At 42.2% G+C, this 15,699-nt stretch overlaps 1 protein-coding gene across 1 annotated transcript; it reads left to right on the top strand.

Annotated features, from left to right (window-relative positions):
- Positions 1 to 3,047: 3,047 nt before the first annotated feature.
- tspan2a (tetraspanin 2a) lies at positions 3,048 to 14,827 on the top strand. Its single transcript, XM_053868935.1, has 8 exons — positions 3,048 to 3,299; positions 6,132 to 6,234; positions 11,576 to 11,673; positions 11,815 to 11,889; positions 11,967 to 12,065; positions 12,194 to 12,265; positions 13,377 to 13,460; positions 13,531 to 14,827. The coding sequence occupies exons 1-8, from the start codon at positions 3,231 to 3,233 to the stop codon at positions 13,594 to 13,596; spliced, it is 666 nt and encodes a 221-aa protein (XP_053724910.1). The 5' UTR covers positions 3,048 to 3,230; the 3' UTR covers positions 13,597 to 14,827.
- The last annotated feature ends 872 nt before the right edge of the window (positions 14,828 to 15,699 follow it).

Below are 15,699 nucleotides of genomic sequence, written 5' to 3'. Positions count from 1 at the left end.
GCATCATCATCATCATCTTCATCATCATCATCCTCCTTGAATCATAGTTGTTCTTTGGGTTTGACCCAGGTCTGCCATACAAGAATACATTTGTTGTTGATGTTATTTATTAAACACTTTTAATACACAATGAGTTGTACTGTTTTGTTTTGTTTTTTTTTGCTAGTACTGTCTTTTGTTATTATTCATGAGTGGAGTGTTGGGCCAGAATATGAGACACGCTGCATGTGTTTTTTATTTGGCTGACAACAGCTACTGCTTCTTTTTCCACCAGTAGTAAGGAGGAACTCAGACAAAAACATAAACACAAAAACATGTGCAAGGTTTTATTTGACAGGCCCTGTCAGATAGAACCGTGACTGTCTTTTGTTTGGCTGTATAATGGTAGAGGAGGCGATGCAGATCAGATAAGAATCTCGGTTCTTGGCCAGGTTCCTCTCACAGCTGAATGATGTGGGACTTTGGTTTGATGAACAGAAAGTTGAACAAAACAGCAGCTGCTCCTCATTTATTTTTTTGCTCACAAAATATGTGACTTTTTATACGCTTTTTTTTTTTGCTTAAACTAAAGCCTTATTTTTTTTGGAGAATAGTACCTTTCATCATTTTATCATTTCTCTCATTCAGTTTACTTGTTTATCCAATGCAATTATTAATTTTCTTTGCTTCTCCGAAATGCAATTGTCTTTCAGCGTTGTAATTTATTATTATTGTGATGTATTTTTGTCATGACGTAATTCTTCTGAATTTATTTTTATTTTTTTTTGTTTCCAATGTAGGTCTTATTCTTTAATTAATGCTCCCCACTATCAAATTTAGCCTCTTACGCTGATTCTCACCGATGTACTGCTATTCCCGTTTTATCCACTAGGTGGCACTGACGCTTCTCTCCGCCTTTTGTCCTCTACTGGCAGCAGTTCATTCAGCAAATCCAGTTATTCCACTCTATTTTTAGAAGCAGCTATAATGAAGACAGATGATAATTTGTGTTATTCTTTGGATTTTTAGTCCTTACCTGGTGAAAAATATGATTAAGAATGAGCATTTCTGATTACGTTTAGCCATACTTGACAAGTTATTTGATTTCAGGGTTATGAATCTGATTATATGATGCTGGAAACATGACAGAGTAAGCGGTCAGTGATGGAGCTTATGTAGGAAGTGATTACATTTGGACTCCATCATTGCCTGAGGACTTCATTTCAGCTGGGCACCTATGTCTCATATTCCAAACATGTACATCCGTTATAAGTGTGGGTTCATTTCACTGTAAGTGATAATTCATCTCGCATGTCTGAGGTGGGCAGTGATGTGATCTCGTGTCTTGATATCCGCCCAAACTCCAAACAGGAGGGTCGCTGTTTCTCGCCCACACTCCAGCGGCGAACAAAGAGAGCGGGAACATGAGAAGCTCAGATGATGTGACCTCATCTTGACCCTCTCCTGCCCACAGAGATCACACGGTTGCAGATCTTTCACATGTGATCACCATTCACATGTCGCTGTGTGCAACAAGAAACTTGTGTAGAGCAGAAAGCATTAACCTTACACACACAAATCTGATTCTTTTATGATTTGAATGGCCCAGGCTAGAATGCCTACTGAGGTGTTGGACTTTGAGGAGGTCCCGGGACTGACCCAGTACGCCCGAGAAAGTTGACATTGCTCATCTTAAGTCCTCTATGAGAGATGGATGAGGTCTAGACCTCTTAACTATGACTGCTGCCCCCGTGACCCAACTTCACACAAGTAGTAAAAACGGATTTGAACTCAATTATGCTAAAATTCAAACAACAGTTTTGAGAAAAATATGCATGGCACAAATCTATATTTGAATGGTAAATAAATGTAATATAGAATTTAAATATACTGCCGTAAAATGACTAGAATTGCAACCACCCCCCAAAATTGTATTTGTGATTGCAATGTGAACATGAACAAAGTCATTGCCACTCAAACAAGTCACAACCCTCATGTTGACATTTTGATTGATCTGTCAGTTTTCACAGACGTAACAAAGGCGTAAGAGTTACTCAACAATGTCGAAATGAAATGATGACACGTTGACTGTAGTTGAGAGAGACTTGCAATACTATTTACGCGAGGTTGTTTTGCCACACACAGAGGCCTGAATTCGCCGTTGCATTGCTGGAGTGTGCTGTGGCAAAGACAAAACAGTTGTGGAAGTCACAGGAACGTTTTCTACCTGAGGTTGACGTTGCAGAAATAATTAGCGGTCAGAAAAGTCGAGGCGGAACACCGTAAGAATTCGAGCTTCAAATCCCTCACCAAGTCTCTGTGGGGACTTGGGCTTTGTTTATCGTGGCTGTCATCAGCTTGTCTCCAACTCCACTGTGTGGACTGTAAACACAACAGTGTTTCTGCTTCAAACAAGATTGTTGGCTGCATTTCTATGACGATAAACGGTCTTTTATGGACAGTTAATGTTGCTGCAGACATGGACTCGGTGTATTTATGAACACCACTGGTGCTTCTGCTTTATAAGGACGCGGTCGTGAGATGTAACAAGCAGGTCTGGTGCCAAACGCTGTTGAATATTGGGACCATGTCTCGACTCTGGGGGGCGCTGTTGAGGCCGTTTTCGCTGGTGAACCCCCGCCCCCACGGTGGATTCAATAGAAATGTAAACACGTTTGGAGGAAATCCTTGAAAAATAACGTGTGCTTTGCAGTTGTTTTTTTTCTGGGCTCTCTGGTTTCCCCCCACGTTCTAGAAAAGTGTTTTGATGTATGAGTTTGTTCGTATGTGCCCCATGAATGGCGGGCGACCTGTCCAGGGTGTCCCCCGCCCCTCGCCCTATTTAGCTGGGACAGGCTGCGCCTCTCCTCCCCCCTCGACCCCACCACCACCACCACCACCATCATCATCATCATCTCTTTCTTCCTCCACGCCATCACCTTCTTTTCATCGTCATTGTTGTTATCCGAGGGTGTAACCCCTGCATCACACACACACATGCGCGCGCGCGGACACACTCTCTCTCTCACACACACACGCATATCTATCCACACAGGTGGGCGGGGCATGCTCCAGCATCGAGTGCGCAGCGCGTGTTGTCATTTTTTGGCTGGTCGGGTGAGCAGGTTCATAATCCATCGGTTGATCTTTAAGTGGCCAGCAAGGACGCCTTTCATATTATAATCCGTGTTCGTGCGGCGAGAGGGCGAGTCAGTCTTTAAATCTGTAGTAGCGGCGAGTCACGTGACACCATGAGCAAAGTGCAAGGGGGAATGAAATGCGTGAAATATCTGCTTTTCGTCTTCAATTTCATCTTCTGGGTGAGTCGACTATCATTCATTTACTGTCCTGCTTACGATGTTATTAAAGAAGAAGGAAAGATTGATTCATTTGATTGATTTATCCGTGTGTGTGTGTGTGTGTTTACACCTCCGTGGTTGTGTGTGGTGCGTTTGAGCTCCGCGTTCATTACAAGTTCGTTCGTCTGGGTGCAACTTCCAACCCTGTTCCTGCGGTTTTAAATGCAACACACCGATTTATCGTGTCGCATTCAAAGACAGCTGTATTTCAGAGCACAGGTTTATCTTGAGGAAAAGTTAATATAGTGCTTCACTTTTAGGTGTTCAAAGAGACGCCTTTCCTCAAGTTTTACGGAGAAAATGTGCATTCGTGTGTGTTTTGAAGTGAGAGCTATCGCTGGGGTGTTTTTGTATTGACATGAAAGCATAAATTCAGATTTTAATTGTGCTATGAAACGCCTCACTTTGGAGCAAAATTGGCAAAAAGAGACACACATCAACCAGTATGATAGTAAAATGTTCCACACCGCAGCTGCAACTCTTTATTTAGTAACAGTGCAATCTTAAATATTGTATTTAAAAATGTGAAAATGATGAGAAAGCTACAAGTTTTGCGATATATCCATTTCAATTATACAGTATTTAATAAGAAAACTGTATTTTTTTTAACTTTAAAAATGCTTTTTAAACCATGATGCTGACATCCCAATATAGCAATAGTTAGCAGCATGTTGCCAGGTACTTTGTCTCCTGCTTGTCTTGATACCTCCCAGCTGCTCCTTATGACGTGGAAAGTCCTCATGTAGAAACTGAGCTGACTTCCAGGCTGAATTCCAGCTTCCACCTCGGAAGTGGAGCGCAGGAGCCGTCGGAGTGACGTCACAGCCGAGCTCAGATCATAACAGGTGTCGAAATCGGAATAGAACAATAGTGACGTCCGACAGGCTTTTCTCCTGTTAGCCTTGTCCTGATCTTCTTGGTGAATATGCTCCAAGTCTGCAGACAGAAAACCCGCTGGGTGACGTGGAAACGCCAGTTCTGGGGATGTGTTTCTTTCTTATAGTGCATTTTATTGGTTCATCACTTCTACCTCCTGTTTACGTTTGGGAAGCCATCTTGGATAGTGTACCAGGGTGGTGAGGATTCTCTGACTTTGCTACATGGAACTCGTACATTGCGTGAAGGGAATTGGTGAATTTCGGAAAATGGATTGTACCCAAGTGATTTTTTTTTTATGTTTTTACATTTGAATTCTATTTTCCATTTGAATTCTATTTTTATCACAAGCAGCATCTAGATTGTAAACTATTTTAAATCTCTTGAAAACATTTCTCCACAGATCAACGTCCCCCCAAGGTTTGAATAGGAGAAAATGTCCGTTGGATTTAAATGATGCAAAAACACTTCCACCCATTGCTCTGATTCTCCCGTAGTATCATGGGCTACCCATGAAACTGGTGATGAAGCTGGGTCTGACTGACAACAGCACAAGTGCTCAGAGAAACTGGTCGCCATGTGTCAGCGAACGACGTTGCTAAGCTAACATTTTCCTTGTTGTGATGTCTTATCTTTCGGGAGAACGTAATCAAGGTACTTTGTGTGAATATTTATTTTGTGTTTTTAACACTTTGCTTTGAAAGTTTGAAATATCAACAACATCATAGATATGATGGACATTGAGCAACGGACGGTGAGGAAAATTAGCAGAGCTCGCGCTTCACAGCAGCTCTAGTCTCAACAAAGAAGAATGTTTTTTTCGCAAAATATTCATGGATTCTGATGGCAATCCAGAAACACACCAATGTACATCACAACAAAGGGTTTAGTAGCCGCTACATGGCAACCGTCAACTGGAAAACTATGAACACTCATTTCAATGTTCAGTCAAGCGCTGACAACAGGGAAAGGTTCCATGTTTACGATCTTGCTAGTTGTGGAGCAGAGATGAGTCATGAAGTTTAACTTAAATATTAGTCCAGTGAAAGAGCAGAGGGCTTGTCGTCTGTAAATCAGCAGACGTGCCGGTTCATGCATGAAATTCATTATTCATTCAGTGAGACGCAGATGACGGTCCGTCCTTTATTTGCATATTCAGATCCACGCTGACACGTAGCGTTTTCTCATGCAGCCCACTCTCTCAAAGACCCTTTCAAGTTTTCCTTACTTATGTCTAACTGCTTCATAATAAAGTTTAGCTGCATTGAGGTGCCAACATTGACTCATTGTGGCTTTGTAAAATCATCACTTGTGTCCTAAATAGTCTGAGGGACAGCAGTGTCTTTGTTGCCGACTTGTGGGTTTGATAGCAGAACTGTTGTGGTCGGAGCCAAAAGAGGCTAACGGTCCTCTGTCACTTTGGGTGGCTGAGCCAACTTTCAGTGAGTTACATCACTCTGCTCTGTGAGGCTGGCACGGCCTGTGGCTCGAGTGCACCATGGGAAAATTGACCACCAGAGCTGGAGTTATGCTCCATGAAGACACTGAGAACGAGTCTGATCATTACTTGTGAGCATGGAGTTCAGCACCCACGTCTTATGTAAGAGTTAAATATATAATTTGATGGGAACTATGGAAACAGTCGCCCCCGTCTAATCTGTTATGTTTGAGCGGTAAATTGGCGAAATGCTGTCCAGCCATCGTCCACGTGAGTCTTCTGGGCTGACTCACGACATGATGGTTTGACATTTCTGGCAGCAGCTCATGCGGAATGGAGCAGTGCGATCAGTTGAGACAGAAACAGGAGGGAATCTGAGAATCGTGATCAGCATGCGCTGAAAAGACGCAAAAGTTCAACACTCACTTTTGCTATTCAAGTCATGAAAACAAGACAAATAACATGTTTGTGTTTTGTAGCTGTCTGGCATGCTGGTACTGGCTGTTGGACTCTGGCTCAGGTTTGACCCGCAAACAGTGGAGCTGCTGACTGGAGAAGAAGCGCCGGACTCCTTCTTCATTGGTAGGTCCAAATGTCTTTCTTTCAAAAAAAAAAACAAAAAAACATTAAAAGACCACATTTAAAAGGTTTCTCATTTAATAGAGGACAAAAATTGAAATAAACATCTGCCTGTCTTTTCATTCCTATCCAATTTGTTGTTGTCCCACAACAGACGCACTGGTTTGAAGCACATTACCCACTTGATTCGTTTGCACGCCTCCCTCCTGCATTTGGTCTTCTCTCCATGGACATTTTAGGGTCCATCTGTTGACCTCTCGACTTGGTGTTTGATGTGGAAACTGCCCTGCATGTCACTTCCCTGGTCTAGTTTTCTTCAGACCATTTCATGCTCGAGTGGGCCACACTAAATGATGAGGCGGAGTCGGGCTTGATCCTGAGGTTGACTCTCTTTGTGCAGCATACTGGACGATTTAGGGATGACGAGACATTTTACAGAGTTCATGAGACCAGGAAAGAGTTTCGCATCCACCTAGCTTTCTGCCGTCTTCTGCTCAGATTCAGAAACTTCCGCATGAAGGTAGAAGGCAGGTCCTTCTTTGTCATGCTGCTGCCACCTGCAAGTCCGATTGGGCTTGTTGCTATCAATGATTTTTGAAAAGCAAGTAGTTTTCCAGCTCGCGAAGATTTTGTACAGGCTTTACTTGCACTGGTGCCATTCATTTTTCTTTCAGTTTCACTTTGTAATGAGAGAGGTGTAATGTTGTTGTGTTACTAAAGGACCAGTGTCAATAAACCGGGCCAACCTTTTAAAAAGTGGTGTTGAAAGGATTTTGGCTGATACAATGTGACTGTTATCTGGGCTCGACACCACAGCTGAGTCCAGTGCTTTATTTTATCAGAGAAGAACTCTATAGAGTTCAGCTCTTGTGTGCTTGAAGTAAACTTCCAAGAGGCAGAAACCAAAGAAACTCTGGGGGAGCGGTGGCTTAAACAGCCTGAGGTGAAGAGAAGAAGCAAGTGAGAAGAAGGCCAGCGCCAGAGTGCAGGACGAGCCATGAGAGAACGGAAGGAGAATCATTTGTAACTGTAATGACACCAATGCTGTGCTGTGGACACATGCTACCATGGCTGGAAATGCTCCCCAGTAATGCAGAACAAAGAGATTTTGGACCATGTAGAGAGCAGTTGTTTCTGATCAGTAGTCTGTGGAGGTGGTGGATGTGGGTGAAGAAAAAAATGGTTGGATTCTGCCAACATCCTGAAGCTGTTTTTGTTTGGTGCATTTTTTTTCCAAGTTTAAATGCATTTATTGAAAACAAAAAAACGTAAAACTTAAAAATACATGTAATAAGCTAGAGGTTTGTAACGAAACAATCATATTTTGACACCAGAATGATGAAATTTACACTGAATCTGTTCACATAAGTTTAAACACAGGGCTGGAAGTACTTTGATAATAATGTGCGTTTCTGACTTCTCGTATCTTTTTCAACTTACATTTTTGGCAGCATTCGTGGTTAGACTTTCGGTTATGACATCACACTGAAAAACAGTTCACTATGTTTGTCCGTGATTCAACATATTATTTATATTTATATTTTCACCAATTCTTTTTGTCCTAGACCTATAACAAGCTGCAGCATCGACAGTAACAATATCACCACTCACTAATATAGTATGTTTTCTACTGTAATTCATTCCTCATCTCACAAGACTTGAGTTCACGCACCAAGTTTTTAACAAGAACAAGGAGTGATAAATGCTTAATGAGCACTTTCTCCTCTCTAATGGTGATTGACACAAAGCGTGATGGGAGTTCACCATCTCTGAGGTTTAAGACGTTTTTTTATGAGCTCACAGTGACGGGTGAACATGACAGATGATTACAGAGCGGCTCCATTAGCATTAGTGCTCTGGTTTATAGATCATGCAGGCGATTGTTTCTGTTCGAAAGACGCTAATTCGATTTCCTTTTCCTGGGAAGAACATAAATGGATCGATGGGCTGCGTGTGCCAAATGGACTTGAGCCATCAGTTGATTCATGAACCTCGCTGCCTTTGAAGTGGGAGACGTGATAACACTTGGGCCCGTTGGTGGACAGAGAGTTGCTTTAGGGGTAGAAAACAGTAAATATACAGTTAACAGCGACAAACAGGCCTCAGTCTTCGGCTGCCGCGGGACAATGGCCCTTCTTCTTCTGTCTGGGTTCAGAACTTCAGAGGAAGCTCGGTGTTGTTTGGAGAGATCAGGGTGAAAATTGGTGACGTATGCTGAGTGTCTAGTGCAAGCAAGCACTAGACACTCAGCCAAAGATGGTCCATAGTGTTGTGAGCCCTGCTGGTTGTTAGTCAGTCTAGATCAGTGCTGATTTACAGAAGATAACAAACAGAACCAGTGACAGAGTCTTTGGTGGCCGACTCTAATAATGAGCATGGGGAGCGAAGGCCCGTGTGATTTGATCTAGCGGACGAGCTGCTGCAGCTGAACAAAAAAAGGGAGGGATTGTATCAGAGGCCGAAGCAGAGCTCACAGTTATACAGATATAGAACTGGAGAAGAAGAATCATCACGGAAATCACTCACTGTTTTCATGAAGCTCCTTGAAAGACTCATCTTCTGCTAGTGAAACACAAAAACAAGAACATAGATACCGAAAGGTAAACGGCACAACACTCTTTGTGTGTTTACATTTTGTTGCGCATTTACTTAGTACTGTATATAGTCCTAAACCAAGGTACTATTGAATTAGCTAAATCGACAGGTGTAAACTTGCAAACTTGCAAACTTTCACTTTCGACTGTGAGTCGAAAAACTTCGTGAGTCAGCACAAAGAAGGCTGTCGTGAAATATGCTGACTTTTATCTTGAAAAGCAGCTAGCGACAGATTTAGCTACTTTCTTGTGGTCACGGTTTCTGTAAAAAGCGCTCAAAGGTGTCAGTGTCACTCACTGAAGTGTCGGAGCAAAGATCCTTCTTCAGTCAGCGAGCAGCGAACCACTGCGCCTGCATGCACCAAGTCATTATGCAAATTAGTCTATGACTTCATTTCGTGACTTGTAGCAGCATCAATGGGTGGGACTAGCTACTTTCCTTACTAAGGTGTCGTAACGCTGACGCAGTGTGCACCGTTTCCTCTGCTAGTGAGAGTTGGCACATCAACGTAGAGCCATATTTTTGGGACGACTGAAAAACATTTAATATGATGTGAGATGTCGCATTTTGATGAATATCTTTAGACCGTGAAATATTTACATACTGGCCGCTTGTAGCAGGACTCCGAGACAGAGAGCACTGCATTTATCAATGTTTCCACTCCAGACGTTTTCTGGAGTTTCAGATTCAGGTGGCTGAACGAACGCTGCACCCGACTCCAAAACAGCGACAGATCCAGTCGTTTCAGTCTCCACATAAACAACACCTGAGAAAGGCTGCTCATCTAGTTCGGTGAAATGAATGATTATTTCTTGGGCAATTAGATAAGCGTTCGAATCTCACGCTCAAACCAGTGTGTGTTGCTAAGCATCAGCTGCGCTAACAGCCTGCTGCAGAGGAACCAGCATCTCACTTTCATGAGCCCGGAAAACTCTGTGCTCCATCAAGTGCTGGAGCTTTAAATGGCGTATTTAATTTTAATGCGCTTCCCTGCACAGCATTTTCCCGTGCGTGTGCTGCAGGAAGCAAACTTTGAATGACAGCTTGAAAGAATCTTCTCGGCAGACTGCAGCTTCACAGCTGCTGCTGAGTGAGAAGCGAGTAGGTGCTTCATCACATCACACGTGATCAGTTGTGATCGGCAGTGGCTGGTAGTGATTGACCGATCGGTCAATTGACGCTGAAATCGTCCGATCACGATTGGTGGCCGATCGAGTGGAGCATCCCTAGTTATATGAAATAACATTTTTGAACATGTGAAATTACAAAGTTTAATACATACAAGTCGCACCTGAGTATAAGTTGCAGGGCCAGTAAAACTAGTCCAGAAAATACGGTATGGGAATATTGTGTAACATAGTGCGTGACGTGGCTGATGCATTGTGGATAATGACATAGTAGTTACCGATAATATATACCAAGATTTGTGCTGTATCACGGGACACGTGGTTTCCTTAAGCATCTACAGTAGGCACCCATTTAGAAGGCTGGTTTCTTTGTATCAAGAAGCACACATGGCCTGTAGATCAAGAACCTATCGTGACTGAGGTGTTGATCCTTGTGTATCTAAACACAGACTGATGATCCAGGTATTGAGCAACGGAGTTAAATGTTAGCATTTATTAACGTTGAGCATCCTTCTGTCTCCACATTAGCTGTTGCACCGTCTAATACTGTACTCAGTGACCAGGCTACAGGGACAAGTCATGCGTCTTTTTCCTACCATTGCTTTTCAGCCCAATGGGTTGCTTGTTGCTTAGCAACTGCACTGTGATATCAAGGGCTCCAAATGTTATTGCTTCAAAAAGGATAGGGAAAGATCGCCCCATAAATCGCTCAACTTTGTGTACTTGGCCCATTTGGGTCAAGAGAAGGCTTGAGGCAAGGGCTTTTGCTTGGTTTAAGCATCTTGTCCTCAGACATGTAGTCAGTTATTTTTGTTATTGTGGGAGCATGTGGGACATCAATAGGGGGAAGGTGTTAAGTGGATGGATGGATAGATGGATGGATGACGGACGGACGGACGGGTGGACAGACAGACAGACAGACAGACAGATAGATAGATAGATAGGTCACTTTCCTACGGTCCAGTTGGATTCCAGGTCTGCCCTCCATCTTTGTTCCACATGAGGTAAACAACAGATTGAGCTTCTCTCCTGTGGATTAATTAAATTTGTGCAGCGGTTGCTGTCAGTGCCACTGATTAGTCTTCTTGTGGAGCTGAGGGACAGAGACCAGTGTTCTGTTGCTGCGCAGAGGCTCCTGTGGCGTGGGCCCGGAGCGGAGAGGTGACGACATGCTGTCCTCAGGCGAGCTCCAGGCCTGTTGTCTTACTCTACAGCAATTTGGGGTTTCTTAGATCCAGACGCGCAATTTCTCTGCAAGTGTGAAGAAGAAGAAGTGAAATGACAGTATTGTCAGAAAAGTCATAAAATGCTTCTTGTTACACCAGGTGAAACCAGTGACGTCTATGAAAGCGTGGCTGTGTTTTTGTGTTTCAAATATTTCACAGTGGCTGATTTTTTTTATCATCGCTATGGTTTCTGGATGGATGGATGGATGGATGATAGACAGACAGACAGACAGACAAACAGACAGACAGATAGATAGATGATAGATAGATGATAATAGATAAATAGATAGATAGATAGATGACGAAGTGCTCTACATTCGACCATGGCACCATCTTCTGTCCAAGCCACGGCTTATTGTTTCATCACCACAGTGACTGTTGTGACCCTCTCCCCAGCGGTCTACATCCTCCTGGGGGCGGGAGGCTTGATGATGCTGGTGGGGTTCTTTGGTTGTTTCGGTGCCATCCGGGAGTCCCAGTGTCTTCTTGCTTCCGTAAGTTGTTGCCCTTCCTTACGCTGTAAATGTGAGTGTCTCTTGCTAACCGAGTAACCGGACACAAAAATACATGTATTTGTCATTTAGATCGTGTTTTGTTTTCGTTTCTTAGTCCAACAAAAGTATGACCTCTTGCAGTTTTTCGTTTGCCTGGTGATTATCTTCGGAGCTGAGATCGCTGCAGGAGTTTTTGGCTTCATCAATAAAGACCAGGTTCGACTCTTATCTAGTGACAATACCGTAACTGTGGCGGTCAACATTTTCAACAACCATTTCTTCATCGAGTCCAGATTGTGGAGGAGGTCCAGAAGTTCTACAGTTCCTCCATTGCTGACGTCTCCAACAGCAACAGCAACAGCTCAGCCATCGCATTCGTTTACCACAAAACTGTGAGTCGACTTCATCAGCTTAACTGTGCAATGTTTTACGGAGCTCTCTTCAGTTCTTTCGTGGTTTTCATTGATCTGATGTGACTCGTTCATTTGTGGTTGTAAATAATAGATGTCATGTTCTGCAGCTGAACTGCTGCGGAGGCTCCGATCAGGAAGCATCAGCCGCTCTGTGTGGGGACGCTGCAGAAGGCGCTCCGGTAAACACGCCTGCACTGACACTCAACGCCCTCGTGAGGGCAGCACTGGTGGCTTCAAAACAATTGACCCTCGTTTAGTTTAAATTGAACACATTATTCACATTTATAACATAAATGTTGCATATAATGTATAATTTTACATTTTCCTGTCAAGTAAAAGTAAAAAATAGTCAATTGTTTAGACCACGTTTTCTGCTTTTGGTTATGCTTTTTTCATGTTCGTTTTCTTTCGCTGGCTTCCTGTGTTATCTACGTGACGCTACTGCCACCTGCTGTCCGATGGAGCTCATTCCACTTGGAGTATTTTTTTTAAACTCAATAGTACCTACTCAATAAGTCGATAAAGTACACATAAAGTACACATTCATTTTTACTTTTACCCAATATTATTAGCCTTTTTAACGAAGTGTGGGTGGAAAGGAGAGTCTGTCTCGTTGTTCAAAATCATTTTATTATTTATTTTTATTGTACAATACAATATTTATTGTATTGTCCTGTTTAAAATGTTTTGTGTTTCATTCCTTCACTTGTATTCTTGCAACAAAAACAATTCATATTATAGACTTTTCTTTTTAAGTACAATAAATTAGTTACATAAATGTTGTTTACAAATGCAGTGTGTTCTTATATCTCACTATTCTACTATATCTACTATAAATATTTGTAGATGGCCTTTAGACAGTTTTCCCCCCCCTTATTTTTAACAATGTGGAGCAACTTTGTTGTGACTGTAGTCCCAGTGAAGTCCCAGCTACTTGGGGTGAGAGGCTAAATACTTTGAAATATAGTTCAGATGCCTTCTAATTTATTCATTATACTATTTTAGTTTTATTTCCACTTAAAATACATGAACTTCAGCGGTGTAATCTCCTTCCCAGTTAAAGCTGTAACATGCAGCAACTGCTTTATTTTATTCTCATCTCATTGTAGCTTCATGCGAGCCACCTATTGAATGTGGGGCACACTGTCTTTTCTAGGTTCCACTTCCTGTATGAGTATTCATTTATGTGCTCCAGTGAATAACTGCCACTGTGCTTCCACCGAGCAAACTTAGTTCATCTCTGTGTTCTTCTTTACTTGGGTGATTTCATTCACTTTCCTTCATCTTCAGGACTGTCTGACGGCGATTATGGATTTCTTTAACGAAAAGCTGCATGTGATCGGATACATCGGGATCGGCGTCGCTGCAGTCATGGCGAGTGTTCACAATCCAGTCCTTTACTAGGTCCATATCTAATGTGGAATACGCGTACGTGTGGTTGCAGGTCATCGGCATGATCTTCAGCATGGTGCTGTGTTGTGCCATCAGGAACAGCAGGGAGGTGATATAACACCAGAGCAAGACCCCACCCCTCCCCCACACTCACACCCCGACGAAACGGAGCTTCATAATAAAGTCATTTACCTTAGAAGAGAAACACCCATGTTTTGTCGCCGCTCGTGGTCAAGACTGGTCACATGATCGACAACAAAACAACAGCGAACAACTGAAATCCTCTCGTGGCCGAATGTTTCGGCAACTTCTGCTCTTCTGCCCGTTCAGTTTTTTTCTATGTGATGTTTCTAACTTGAAGAGGCTGGAATGTTGTGACTCTGTACAGAATTCATGTCTAAAAATGTGCTGTGCTTTTTAACTTGCACCAAACCCGTGAGCCGCTTCGCAGATTTCTGTTCCATCACGTGCCTCTTTACGCTCACGATAGCGTCCGGCGAGTATTTATTCAGCCTCCTTTTTATTGTCCTGTTATTGATGTGTGAGCGAAGGTCTGTGAAGGAACAAAACTGGTGCCGAGGTCAGATGGAGTTGCAGAACCATTGTGAAGAAATATGATGTTGAAATTTGAAAACAACTGGGTCAATGCAAAACTATTCTTAATAATTAACAACTATTGTCATGCTTCTCAAAGATACAGTGCACATCTTAAAAGTAAAATGAAAGCATTCTTTTAAATTCAAAATTAAAATATTTTCATGTAAATAAAAAAGCAAAAAGAATGGCTGAAAATATGTAATTCTATCAAAATAATTTTTCATTTTAAGTCAGTTTGTTGCTGTATAATGTTTAATTTCAGATGGAACCAACAGCAATTTAAATTTGAAAGTTGTTGTGGCAGATAGTCAAAATCGTATTTCTAAGTAAACTAATAGTACATTTATTTAAATGTATGAAAAGTTTATTTTAAAAAGTCTTGATTTTAAAAGCAAAATGTATATGGTTGGCTTTTTAAGGGAACAGTGGGAAGTGAAATGTTGAAGTTATGCGATAATAAAAAAATAGTCACATCAAGGTCGCAATATAAATATGTTGAATCACAATAATGTAAAGAAGCTTCAATATACAGTTGTAGAAACTGAACACTTCAGTTCTCAGGTTCTGTTCCTTGACTGACTGAAGCCTGAGTGTGACCGTCCCCTGTAAATCCAGTCATGATCGCAGCTTCTCTGGAGGGTGTGTGAACTGTTACTTTTGCTTCTTACTGTGTGTGAACCAGGCCTGTGATGTTTCTCAGCTGCCACTAGCTCGTCTCTTCTCCAATAAAAACAAAATGGTGCTTTCACAAACTCCTGTTGTCCATGTCTGTGCATGTGTGCTCACCTCACGAGAGCTGTTTTTTCCAATCCTGTCCTTCCCCGAATGCGACGCCTTTCATGTGGAATACTTATTTTAGATGGAGGGTAGTAGGAGTAAACGACAGATCGACGGACAACCTTGGAAGCATTTGTTAAATTACATTTAGGTTAGTCTGAGAAAAGGAAGGAAACAATTCAAAAGTGAGGAATCAGTTTCCAAATTAAATGAAAAGGAGGGTGATAATTATAAGAACAGTAATAATTCAGAACTGTCTCCACCTGATTAATTGTTAATATAAAAACAATGAATAAAATGTAAAACTCAAATAAACTTGTCCATGGTTTTGCCTGTCTATTTTCCCTGGGTAGCTGGGACAGGCTTCAGCTCCTGTTTAGGGAATCAGTGAATGAACATCGAGGTGCTCTCATGGAAACAAAAAGCAGGTCTCACTAAAGAAAGGGTAAATATTTTAGGACTAAACATGATATTTCACTTAAAATATGTAATAAGCGTGTGTTGCAGATGCTTTGACAGTATTCTAATCTCAAGTAAAACCCTTTATAGCCATTAATTCCTCACGTCTTCTTCAATCTGACTTCCATTTTGTGAGTTTTGTCGGTTTGAGACTGTTTGAAAATGTGTTTTTTTTTCCTCAGTAAAAGGGCTCGATGTTTGAGTTCCTCTCAGCTGATAACTTGGGCGTGAGAAGGAAATGCAGCCGGACTGATATGAAGTGTTGGAGGCGCGAAGACGCAACACAGCATGCGAATAAAAGAGAACCATCCTGCCTAGAGTAGTAGCTAGCGCAGACAGTAGAGGGCGCTGGAGTGACGCCGCATCACAGGAGAGCGCTGAGACCCAA

Source organism: Synchiropus splendidus, chromosome 6, assembly GCF_027744825.2.
Source record: "Synchiropus splendidus isolate RoL2022-P1 chromosome 6, RoL_Sspl_1.0, whole genome shotgun sequence".
NCBI lineage: Eukaryota > Metazoa > Chordata > Actinopteri > Syngnathiformes > Callionymidae > Synchiropus > Synchiropus splendidus.
The sequence above is the reverse complement of the archived record's forward strand: the minus strand, read 5'-3'. Positions and strand labels throughout refer to the sequence as shown.